This window comes from Cucumis melo, chromosome 8, assembly GCF_025177605.1.
Source record: "Cucumis melo cultivar AY chromosome 8, USDA_Cmelo_AY_1.0, whole genome shotgun sequence".
In the NCBI taxonomy this organism is placed as follows: Eukaryota; Viridiplantae; Streptophyta; class Magnoliopsida; order Cucurbitales; family Cucurbitaceae; genus Cucumis; species Cucumis melo.
The window spans coordinates 31,355,630-31,368,885 of record NC_066864.1 but is presented as its reverse complement, the minus strand read 5'-3'; the positions used below and the strand labels follow the sequence as shown (position 1 = coordinate 31,368,885).

Genomic DNA, 13,256 nt, shown 5'->3' with positions numbered 1-13,256 from the left:
ACATGAGAATAAACGACAACGCTGTCAACTTATTATCCCAATCTCATGCATCACACACAAAATAAACAAAACTCAATTATGTTTTCAATATCTTCGCCACACATATTCTTTAATAAAAAGAAAGGAAAAAAATGTGTTTTTATTTTATTTTCAAAATCTCATTTCAAAGCTCCTTAAACCTAACGCACCTTTTTTTTTTTTTATTTCTTCCTAAAATCACATATCTTTGACTATTGACTTCACCTCTTTAAATTGCATAGTACAAAAATGGATAATTGACAAAAATAATACTATTCGTCAAACATATTACCAAAATACGGCTATTTTAAAACTTATTACAGATTTGTTGTTGTTTTTGGGAGAAAGAGGAGGTCGAATATTCAACGCTCGACCTCCATTAAAACAAAAACAAAGAGGGCGAGTCTAATTTTATCAAATAATAATAAAAAAAATACCTCCAATTTTATCAAATTAAAAAAAGTAAAGAGGGTGAGTGAAAAACTCGCCCTTTAGTCTAGGGCATGAGAGAGTAGGGAGCAGAGGGCATGCATGATGTTAAAGAAAAGGTCATTAACCCATGCATGAAGAGGGCAAAACACCAATTCTTCTCAATTAAAGAAGGCATAACACCAATAATTCTTCTCCATTTTAGACACCTCTTCATTCTTATCCTCGGCTGCAACTTCTTCTCCAATTCATTCTCTTGATGCTCTTTTCTTTCTCACACAAAAACTCTCATCCATCAAATTACCTCTTCATTCTCCATCATTTTCATCATTATTTATATTTTTGGGATTTCATTCTTCTCCTCCCAACAAATCGAAGGTATGAAATTTATTTGTTAACTAAAATTCTTTTTTTTTTTTTTTTAATTTGTTTATATAAATTTTGACTATATTATTGTATTAAGATTTTATGGTTGTTGGAAAAGATTTTGTTGTTGTTGGAAAAAAAAAACTAATAGGTATATTTTCTTATAACCAAATTCATTTAATATACATATAAGAAATAATATATCATATTCTCATATTATTATGATGTTTTTGTGAAGTACCGTTGTCTTGGATTAGCTAGCAACAATAAAAAATTGATTGGAAGAAAATAGCAGAACCGTCCTTCAAATTTGTAAGTTTTTTTTAATTAACTTAAACAATTGTATTATGCTATGTAAATTATGTTTAGATTTAATTTATATTATTAGCATTAAGTATGATTGATATATTATGATATGTATATTATGCTTGTTATGTATCGTATCATAGTCACCTTATAGAGATTTAAATATTATATTCGATATTTTTTTTAATTTTCTTTTCTTTTTTTATATATTTTGATTTTGTTTTGATTTAGGTCATTAAACATTTACAAAATGTTAATTTTTTGTTTACAAGATTTTGTATATTTAAGATTTTGGGATTGTTTTTAAAATATAATTTAGTTAGAAAATTACAGGTTTTTTTTAAAATAAAATTTGTTATTCAAATATTTTGCTAATTTTTCAAATATTTGACAAATTTCAAATTATAACTGTTTTTAACGTATCGTTTTTAATTTTTATACTGTTTTTATCCTAATTTCATATCTTTATTTTTAAGTACTAAATAATAATATTTACCTTTTGTCTTATGTTTGTGTTTTCAAAATACAAATAACATACCTTTAATTAAAACTCCTTCCACACATTTTAACTAAATCGCAATTTAATTAAATTAAAAAAATTAAAACTACAAAGAACAAAATTAAATCACATCCTAATTAAATTAAAGAATTAAACAAAATTTAAGAAAACTATATCACATTAAAAAAAATTTAGAAGAATTGTTAGATAAATCAACACTATAAAATTTAATTAAGATAAATCAAAAGTTAAAATAATTAAAAAAAAATAAAGAAAATATTTATAGATTTAAATTACCAAATTTAATTAAATAAAATTAAACTCCAAAGAAGAAAAATTAAATAACATTCTAATTAAATTAAAAAATTAAACTAGATTTAAGAAAACTATAATACATTTTAATTTAATTAAAAAAATTAAATTAAAAACTAGATTAAAATAAATCGACGCTATTTAATTTAATTAAGATAAATCAAAAGTTGAAAAAAATAAAATGGGATATTTATAGATTTAAGTTAAATAACTTAATTAAGAAAGTAAAAATAAAATAAAACAAAAGAAGGGAAGACTTGATCTATGTGAGGGAGAGAGAAAAAAGGAAATATATATGTGAGAGAAACAGCAAAAATATCAAATCAACTGTAAATAGTTTGGAAATGAACCTTTTTTGATAAATAACTTTGTAATCAACATTATTTATATAATTTTCTCTATAGAAGTTTTGATAATTGTTTTCTTAAAAGCTAATGATTTTTGTTTTAATTATATATTTAAAGATAAAAATACATCAAGTGTCGTTCTACTTCTAAATTTTGCAAATGACTACATAATTTAATGTCGTTGAAAAGATCCCCAAAGCAAAGCATGTGTACTTTACGACATGACGTTTATTCCCATTCCCACTATGAATCTATCGAATCCCAAATGCAATAAATAAATTAAACATACTTTTTTTTTACAATAATTTAAATTTCTTTTTATTATAAATAGTATAAACTAGGTGTAAATCCTATTTTAGTTCTATATTGTTCTATTTAGCACTCAATTTTTGTTGGTTTTCTAATATGATTTATTTATTTTGATGATTAAGTTTTATATTGTATACTAATTAAATTGATAAATAATAAAAAAATTGTTAATTTATTTCATTAATCTTTTATGTCAATGTAAGAAACATAATTCAACGCATTTGAATAAAACTAATTTTGTTCTTTTTTTCAATAGAATAGAGCGTTAACATCCATAACAAGGTAAAATAAACTACAAAAGTAAAATAAGTACAACATGTATATGAAATAAACTTTACGAAATTGCAGATAAATATTCTCACAATAAATCACAAATTCGAAAAAAAAAAAAGGAGGAAGAAAAATGAATTGGAGGAAGAGAAAAAAAAAAAGGAGCTTACAAAATATCTCACACTTAAAGGCACTAGAAGATTTGTGTGTGGGATTAAGAAAGTGAAGTAGAATGTCAATGTGTCAAATTTGTGACAATTAACATTTTGAAGCCAAATTTATCAAAGATAAAAAGAAAAAGAAATTTTGGAAGCAAAGTGATTTTTTTAGTTCTTAAATAAAACATCAATTTATCATTTAAGTTTTGATTAAAAATTAATACCTACTTTTTTTTTTTAATGTTTAGGCACTAAATAGGATTTAAAATTATAAAAAATTTACAAATTTACAACTGTTGGAAAAAAAAAAATAGTTCTCAAATATAGGACAAACATCTTATTTTCCTATAATTTTAATGTATCAATTATTTGAATGTAGTCTAAGTTATACTTTTAACTCCATGTGACAACTTATAATCGAGAAATTATAAAAATTAGAAAAAACCAAAATATAAAATTTATATTTTAAATAATAATAATAATAATATATTTAATAACAACTTATCATTTAATTACTTAGTTAAACTATATAAAAATAAGTACAACATGAGATGCATGGTAGTATATATATATATATATATATATGTGTGTGATAAGTTGTATTAGATTTAAAATATATTATTGATTTATAATTCTATATAAACATATTTTTGATTATAATAGAAACTTTTTAAAATATGTATGTTTCATAAAAGAAAAACAAAACAAAATTTATACCCGTTAACTTCAAATGCAAGCAATGGTGAATAAACATTGAACAATTATGACGACACTAAATTCTATTTGAACTTAGATTGATTATTAAAATTTAACCACAAAGAATAAATAAATGATAAACACCAACCCTAGCTGCTAAGAGAGGTTGGAATAAAAATTGAATTGTTGACTGCGGATTAAACGAGACAAAAAGTTGCTTATAAAACAAGCTAACTCAATTATATTCCCAAATTAAATAGGAATTAATAATAGATTAAGTTAAATAACAATGGAGAGATTAAACCAAAAGATTAATCAAATTGTAGCTTACAAGAAATCCAATTTTTTTTTTCTCTTTTTCAATTAAAAAAATTTATATTTATAAATTCTTTTCCAACTATAAAATAAATAAATAATTAATTAAGAATGAATGACTCTCCATTTAATTATGTCCCCAATAGATAGGCTAAATGGTTACGCAAGGAACGCAAATCTTTTTTTTTTTTTTTTTTTTTTTTTTCTTTTTGGATAAAATGAATCTATATAATATTTAATTAGGATTAAATAATATTTCGTAGTAACTAAACATTGACCACTTGATTTATATATATATGTATGGAATAATTGTTTCATGATGCAATATTTAACGTAACAAATTGACACTTATTATTAATACCTTAGTTAAGTAGATAATTAATTGCAAATATATTTCAGATATATAGTTCCAATTTGGAATGTCAAATTAATACTCCTCTTTATGTATTCTTGAAAATGGATTGCTAGTAATATATATTATCCAGCTTCTTTAAAAAAAGAACTAATAATTTTATCATTTCATTTTTCATTTTCTTTCTAGTACTTACAATTAATATTGATGTTGATTCAAGAATACTGTTTTTTTTTATAATAAATTTCAAAAGCTATAATGTTATATTTTTTTTATAAATTTCCATCCATAATAATTTAGAAATGACTTTGACTAGAAGCATAGAAAATATTTTCATGATGTCTAGGTACATACCCAAAAAAAAAAAAAAAACACTTAGAAAATTAATTAAAAAAGACAATTTGCCTGTTTCAAAACACTTACGAATTATTTGTCAGTTTGCTTTTCACTTTTTTGGAATGTTTCCAACACAATTGTATAAGTTAAAGAAATTATTTGAGAACTATTTTGTCCTTTTTTTTTCTATAATTTGGAAAAGAATAGAATTTAGTTTTTATAATTGGATAAAAATTTCATAAATAATAGATATAGTTTTATACAGAGTTCCTATCAAATAAATTATTTACTAAAACCAAATTAGTAGGCTAAATTCTAATTAATAAATCATATAGATTAATTCTAACTTTTCCGAACTTACAAGGATGAATAAATGAGTTTTTTAGAATTATTATTAATCAAATTCTAAAGATAAAAAAAAAATTAAAATTTGACTTGGTTTTTGAAAAATTGAAAGGTCACCTTGTACTCTTTGATGATTTACTTTCTCATTATTCAATTGTTTTGAAATGAAGTTATATTTGTTTATATTATATAGTATGAAGATGGATGAGTTATCTCCTTCCATTATATTATTAGTTCGTTGTGAAATAAAACCCATCATTCTCAAATATAGTATCAAGATAGATAAGATATTTTTCTTGCCTATTATTGAGAATCGTATTGATGATCTACTTCAATGAGGCTATATTTAGCTTGGTAAAGAGAGGATGTCTTTAAATTGAGATGTTTTAATTTGGGTTTTTCTGTTCATTGGTACATGATATGTTTGTGTTAATCTTTTATGTGTTCCTTCTATTTCTCCCCCGATCTAGAAATAGAGTTACATTGCTTAATTGTTAGTGAAAATTGGCTATGCCCCTTCTTTGGAGATTGGCCTCTGGTTTCACTGGTTACTTTAGTTTCATAAAAGCAAATATAGGTGATAATTGTAGTTCTATTTTTCATAATTACTCCTCTAATGAAAAATTTATATCTATATGTTTGTATATATATTTTTGTCAGCATATATCTTACATTCACAAATATAGAATGCAAATCTATAAGGAAAAAGATACTAACAAATATTTGATCAAAAGAAAAAAAGTTTTGAGATCGTACCTCCAAGAATGGTAAACTCCAAGAGATTAGACACATAAACTTGTGGGAATCGATAGAAAATCTCACATAATTGGTAGACTTCCAAGGCTTGATCATATAATGTAATATGTCTTAGTTTTGTGAAGCCAATGGGATTCGAAGGCTATATATGATACTTCTTGTATTTTCTAAATTTAAAGACTTAGCTCTAACTCTCAAAAGATAATAGCAAATAGTCCAATCTAGAAAAAAAAATTATATAGTACAAGAACAAATATTTGTAAAAAAAAGTAAATGTTGACCAATCAATTAGTAATTTTTTTTAAAGTTAAGTTTGTCCTTTCAATTTGATAGAAGCACTCAATAATTGATAGCAAGTGATAGCACATTATTTTTCAAATAAGTAGAAAGCTATTATCAATGATTGTTATTATTGATAGCTTTTAATACTAAAAATGTGAGAGAAACCTTCGAAATAGTAGAAAGGTGTGAGTTTTGTAGTCTTTTAATATTTTATCACCTCCTTCAGAAGGTTTCTATCCTTTGCTAATTACACTCCTCATTTTAGTACACTTAATTAGACTCACTTGCTTCCACATAAAGTAGAGTACTATATAATAAATAATTGGAAACACCCTCCTCTATCTGTTTATAAGGATGTGAATTATATAGGTACCACATATCATAGAGATCCATATTGAATGAAAATTTTGTTCATAATTGAAGAAGACACACATACACACACTTGTCAATTAATTATTAGTTTATGAGTTGTTTTAGTGATATCCTTTTGAGCAGATTTCAGTCAGATAATTTCAGTTAGGCCAACACCCTCTTTGATCGATCGATCCCCAAAAAACATGACTTTCAAAGGTCCCACAGACAAAATGAAATTTTTAAATCCTTTTAGTTTTGTTAACCTCCCCAAAAAAATTCCCCAAACAATTCCAAAAAAACTTAAAAAGACATATATGGAGGAACTCAGTGGAATCCATCTAGGCAGGCCTAGCTACTTGAAAAAAACCAAAAGAGTAGAGTTTATAGATCATTAAAACAGTAAACCCTACCCACCACTTCCATTTCTTCAATCAACTTGACCTTAAATATCCCTTTTATTTTTTAAATTCAAACACACCCATGTAATGCAGTTTTCTCATGTCAATTCAATTCCTTTTCATTTGAATTGAATTTCATTTTTGTTAATACCATTTTTCTTTCTCTCAATCTCTATAGATTTCATGGAGCCTAAAAGATGTTGGATGATGTGGGAAAAGAAGAAGAAGAAGAAGAATTTGATTACTACTTCTTCTGATCATCATTTTCTTCAAGCAACAACGACCACAATCAAATCTTCTTCTTCTTCTTTTGATGATTCATGGGAAGAACAAGCTTTCGCCGATGACGCTGCCGGTCGTCTCGGTGGTTGCGTTTGGCCACCGAGATCCTACTCTTGCAGCTTTTGCAAAAGGGAATTTCGGTCCGCGCAAGCCCTAGGTGGTCACATGAATGTTCACCGACGGGACCGTGCTAGGTTAAAGCATGAATCTTTCAAACCTCAGATTGAAACCCATCTTCAAATTCCTCCAACTCTTCAACAGCAAGTTTGTGATGATAATTTGGTGTTTAACCCTAACCCTAAATCTTCATCATCTTTTTGCCTCTCAACTTTTCCTTCTCAAAACTTGGTGGAATCTGATCTTACCCCTTTAACAACAACAACAGCAACCCTTCATAAGTGGCATCAAAGTTCGGACCTTTCTCAAAAAACAAGTGATGATAATGATCTTCTCAAGGATGAAGAAGCAGCTGTTTTTTGCAATAAAAGAAAGAGAACATCTGATCATTCGCCGTCGTCTACAGTGGCGTTCTTTTTCCGATCAGAGGTAATTGGACTTAGCCATAGCTCTGTCGAGGATTTGGATCTCGAGCTCCGCCTCGGCGGTGGCCGGCCAAAGCTAAAATAAAATTGCACCGCCGTGAGTGACTTTATGATCTATAGTTTGTTTTTCTCTTTGTTGTTTCCAATTCCCTTTTGGAATTTTTTTTTCTGATCATGTCAGTTCTTGACTACTACTCCTTTTCTCTATCAGCAAGATTGTAGAAAAATTTAACAATATTGCTCACACAAGGCGATTGAAGAAAGGCAAAAAAAAAAAAAAAAAATTGAAACTTTAATTTCTTGCTTTGAATAAAATACGCAATAGAGATATATACAACATTTGTAAAGAAGGTGAATATCGATCAAAGTGAGAATATTTACTATGGAATATTTAAGAGTTTGTGTTTCGATCATTTCTCCTGTTCCCATTTTATCGTTTTCTTCACAAAAATTTTTGAACCTTTTTTCTTTCGTTCTTGTTAATTCCTCAATTCTACTTGAAATTTCCCTTCCCAAGATGTAATTGATTTGTTTTTCACTCTAATGATAATTAGTCATTTGCATGCTTAATTAAGCTTTAATCACTTTAATTATATGCAAATTTAAATCTTTTGGACCATTTGGATATATGATATGTAGACTAGTTATTTAGTGAGATCTGTTGTTATATATCCTATACAATCTGAGATTTGAAGAAGCTTATGAATAAGAAGATGCTTTTATTAGTACATTCATATAATTTTAAAATTCAAAATTAGTGAGAAAGAAAGACAGAGTTCATTCCAAGTTTTATTTTAAATAAATATTTTCAATGCGACTGCTCGATAATAACCCATCCATTTTTTATTTACGAGCATAGGAACCAATTTACACACAACTCAACTAATCTTCCGGAAACAATCCGGTCAAACCCTAGCAAGATTACTCATTTATGTGAGTAGGGTTTGGAGGGAGAAATAGAATAGGTGTAACAAATGTGCATGAAAATATGTGAATAATAATATGATATATGATACAGACTTTTAGCAATCAATAGATGGGAATAAACCCACATATAAAGTCGGATACTTGACAACATTGATTCCCTTTTTCTCTTGCTTTTATTATTAAACCCCACACATCATCAGAGATCTATTTATTTCTCTCTTTATATCCGTCCAAAATTTTCCCAACAACTCCAGGGAATCAACAATTAAGTATTCCAAATACTACCATAAAAAAAAACCCCAATTTTTTAATTTTTGAAAAAGATTAGGAAAAAAAAATAAAACAATCCCATGAGTATGGTCTACTAGTCACTTTCTTGTTTCTTGTTGTGTATGTATTAGTGCAATAAAATCTCCAATTTGCAAATTCTGAAAAACCCTAAAAAGCTTTATGAAAATGGATAAATTCCGATTCCTCTATGGAAACCCTAATAATAGGCCACTGCTTAAATTGGCACAATAAACAAGATGAATATATTACCTGCACACTTCTTAAATTGGTCAATTCTTTCCCCCTTCTTTAAATAGGAGAATTTAAGCAAATTCTGTCTTTTTTTTCTCCCTCTTTCTATAGATTGCTTTGAAACAAAAGGAAACAAATAGCTTATTCAATTGTGATTCAACAAATAAATTTCTATGTAGGGAAATGGAAAATGAACTATATTATTCATGAATATACCTTTCACACAAGATATATATGTATACATGACAGCATTAAAGTGGTCAGAAAGCATTTTATTTTCATTCAATTTTAGTAGGAAAGAAAGTTAATGACTTGTTGATAGTTTTGTAAGTATTCTTCATTATTATTATATTTACTTTAATTTTATATTTTTTAATATATATATATATATATATATATATATATATATTATAAGTTCGATAATATAATATTAAATTTATCTTTACTTATTAGTTTCAACTTTTATGTCGGTAAGTGATTTAAATAGATGAATCAAAAGAGAAGTTTAAGTTTTTCTAACTTCTCTAATGTTATTTTTTTGTTAAATAACTTTGGTTTCTATTTGTTGTGAGTCTTTTCATCATATTTTAAGTTTAGATGTGAGCATTTTAACTTAAGATTTTGGATTAGTTAGTTGCCTAATAATATCGTGGATCAAGATCAAATGTTGTCTTATAAAACCTTATTAAAAATGATTATGTAGTTTGTTACTGCCTATCAAACAAGAGGAGTAGATAGTAACTGTTAAGGTGCTCTTAGGAAAATTTTCTAAGAATGTGAATGATGAAAAAAACATAATCAAATGACCAATGACATGGTTAGGTAGCTAACAGAGGAATAAGTGTGGAATTTAATTCTAAATCTTAGTTCGAATCTTGAATAGGGTGCTTAAGACATGTTTAGAGAAATAAATTAATAAAGCTTGGGATTAGACCTAAAACATTGTTTTTGGGGAAATAGAGAACATAAAAGAAGAAGAATTTAAAAGTAATACCCACCAAATATTTTGGTGCAAAGGTTAAAATAATTGAAGAATGTTTTGATGAGTGAATGGGGGTTTTTGTTTGCTACAATGCATGTGAAAATGGGAGAGAGAGAGAGAGAGAGAGAGAGAGAGAGAGAGAGAGAAAATTTTATTAGTTTTTATGGAAAGTGAGATTGTTTTAAGAACAAAAGTCCATGAAAGGAAGATGAGTGTTAAAAAGGCAAATGTGGGTTTTAATAAATTGTCTTTGTTCATGGAGAGGAAGAGTGAATGAGTTGGATAAGTTTCAGAAATACAGAAGAGAGAGAGAGAGATTAATGAAGAAGGGAAGAGTTAAAAAATGGGGCACATGGGACATATCAGATGTTGTTTTTTGTTCTATCAATATAATTTTTAATTAATTAATTATAAGGGAATTATTATTTAGGTTTAAGGGAATAATTTGTGAGATCATGATTCACTATTTAATATATCATGAGAATATATGGGGATATTGGAAATGTACCTCTCATTATTATTTCTTCATCACTCACAGAGAATAGTTGTTGGGTTGGGAGATTGGGAAATTCTTAATTAATTTATTATTATTATCTCCAAAAAGTGAATTCCATTTTTTTTATATATATTTTTCATCTTGGAAAAGGGTGATCTGTTTTTCTTTTTTTTTTTTTCTTTACTTTTCTTTTGCATTGGAAATTTCCCATTTTCTTATCATGGCCTTTCTGAAACAATATCTCTCTCTTTATTTCTCATTCATTGATTTCAAGAAGGAGAGTGTCAATGTGTATTGAGTTCATTGTGCAAAACATGCACGCTTTTCAATGTAATTAAGGGAATAAAATGAAAAGGGTATTTAGTTGGTTGATCACATTAATTCCTATAAAAATCCTTATGATAGAGTTTATAAACCATAACGATCAACAATAAATCACTCACTGATGTAGAGAAAGAACAATAGAAAATAACATAATAGAGAATTTGTATAGATTATGGACAAAATCATAAATAACTTAAAATATAATTAAAATTTATATTTCGAAGGGGAAGAACTTTCCTTTAGGATATTGTCAAATAAAAGATCGAAGAGATTCCAAATTTTAGTTAATCTTCCTCCTTTAGCTAGTTTCACTATTATCAAGTTTATACTCATCTAGAATCCTAATGTATCAAACTTCAAGTTATTTAATTCCAAGATCATATATATATATATATATATATATATATATATATATATATATATATATATATATATATATTTTGTCTCTTTTTCTACTTTAAAATTGTGTTTTTTAAAATGATTATTGGAAAAGAAAAGTCAAAAGTCAAAGAATATAAAAATTTCAACTAGGTTTTACACTAACTCAGTCCTGTCTAATCTATGGTCTTCACCTTCTTATTAGAAAATTGCAAACAACATTATTTGTGTTCTTTGCATCCTTATTTCTATCTCACGATATATTTCTATTTAGGAGGTAGAAATTTTTCCAGTTTGCACAAAGAAAATTAAAATATTAAAAGTTGGGAGTCACAAGAGATAAAACTAATTAGGAAACAATTATTATAAGCATACGCTTTCTCATTCACATACAAAAATAGAACATACACTTGCAATGGATACTACATAACATACATGTTAAGGCCCTTAATTTGAAGATCCTATTTCATATAGGATAAGTTGAGAATAGAAGGACTATTAATAATAATTAGTGTAGGACCTAGCTTTAAATATAGCATTTGGAAAGACTCATTAGGTTGGGTCATGGGTGTGTGACTATTCTTTGGTTTACTAAATATAATCTTTTTCACACATATGATGTTATGGTGATTGTCCCTTCTTGATTACTTTCTCTAAAATGTTAGGGAGACAAAAAAATTCATCGATCAAACTTTACTATTAAAGATTATTTTTTAAGTCTTAGTATTACTTTATCATCCACTACAAGAAAATGGAGCATTCCCGACGCCGAAAAGCACATCGGCATAAAGCACGTCGGGAATAAGGGCTTTCCCGACGCCCTCAGCAACGCGTCGGAAGATGCGTCGGGAAAACCATCTTTCCCGACGCACCATGGAGGCGTCGGCAAAAATACATCGGGAAAAGGGGTTTTTTCCCGACGCCGTGAACAGTGCGTTGGGAGCGGCGTCGGGAAAACCATTTTTCCCGACGCACCATGAAGGCGTCGGCAAAAAGTACATCGGGGAAAAGGGGTTTTTCCCGACGCCGTGAACAGCGCGTCGGGAGCGGCGTCGGGAATAGGGGTTTTTCCCGACGCCGCCTTAAACGTCGGGAAAAGGGGTTTAATGAGCGTCGGGAATTCCCCTTTTCCCGACTCATTTTGAGGGAATTCCCGACGCCACGTCACTGCGTCGGGAAATCCCCTTTAAATTCGTTTCAGTTCTGTATTCACAGAACCGAAACCGAGAGGAGGAGAAAAAGAAAGGAGAAGAAGAAGAAGTCGCCGCCATCCTTTTGTTCCGCCGCCGTCCGTCGCCGACCGCCCTCGCCGTTGTTCCTCGTCGTCGTCTGCCACTTTAGGTAAGTGAAATATGTAAATTTATTTAGTTTTTTTAGAGTTTTTTTTGATAAAAATTAGTTTAGGGTTTGTTTGTTTTTTTGTTTTTTTTTTGTTTCAAAGTTAAAAAAATGTATGTATTATTGAAATTGTTTAAAGTTTTTTTTTGTTTTTGTTTTAGTTTTGCTTTAGTTAATTAGTTTTAGGATTAGTTTTAGAATTTAGATTTTGAAATAGTTTTAGGATATAGATTTTGAATTAGTTTTAGGTTTTAGTGTTGAATTTGAATTTGAAGTGGTTTTAGGATTTAAGATTGACGTTGAGATTGAAGTTGAAATTGAATTTGAGATTGATAAAAAATTTGAATGTGTAGAGATTGAAGTTGAAATTGAATTTGAGATTGATAAAAAATTTGAATGTGTAGAGATTTTTGAGGTTATATTGAATTGGGGGGGGTGTTTATTGAATTTGAGATTGTGATTTAGGATCTCTAATTAAGTCTATACCGAGATGTCTTGATCTGATAGAAATTCTATGGGGAAGATTATCTTGTGTACAGGGGTCGTGTAATTATTATGAAATGGAATTACTACTTATCTGGGGAGAGGGAGGTTTAAGTTAAATTGAAAATGTTTGT

At 27.8% G+C, this 13,256-nt stretch overlaps 1 protein-coding gene across 1 annotated transcript; it reads left to right on the top strand.

Moving 5' to 3' along the window:
* The first annotated feature begins 7,005 nt into the window (after window positions 1-7,005).
* On the top strand, window positions 7,006-7,986 carry LOC103490450 (probable transcriptional regulator RABBIT EARS). The gene has a single exon (XM_008449951.3). The coding sequence runs from the start codon at window positions 7,032-7,034 to the stop codon at window positions 7,755-7,757; it is 726 nt and encodes a 241-aa protein (XP_008448173.1). The 5' UTR covers window positions 7,006-7,031; the 3' UTR covers window positions 7,758-7,986.
* The last annotated feature ends 5,270 nt before the right edge of the window (window positions 7,987-13,256 follow it).

Coding starts and splice junctions, on each gene's coding strand:
- LOC103490450 (XM_008449951.3), top strand. CDS start 7,032: ATGGAGCCTAAAAGATGTTGGATGATGTGGGAAAAGAAGAAGAAGAAG.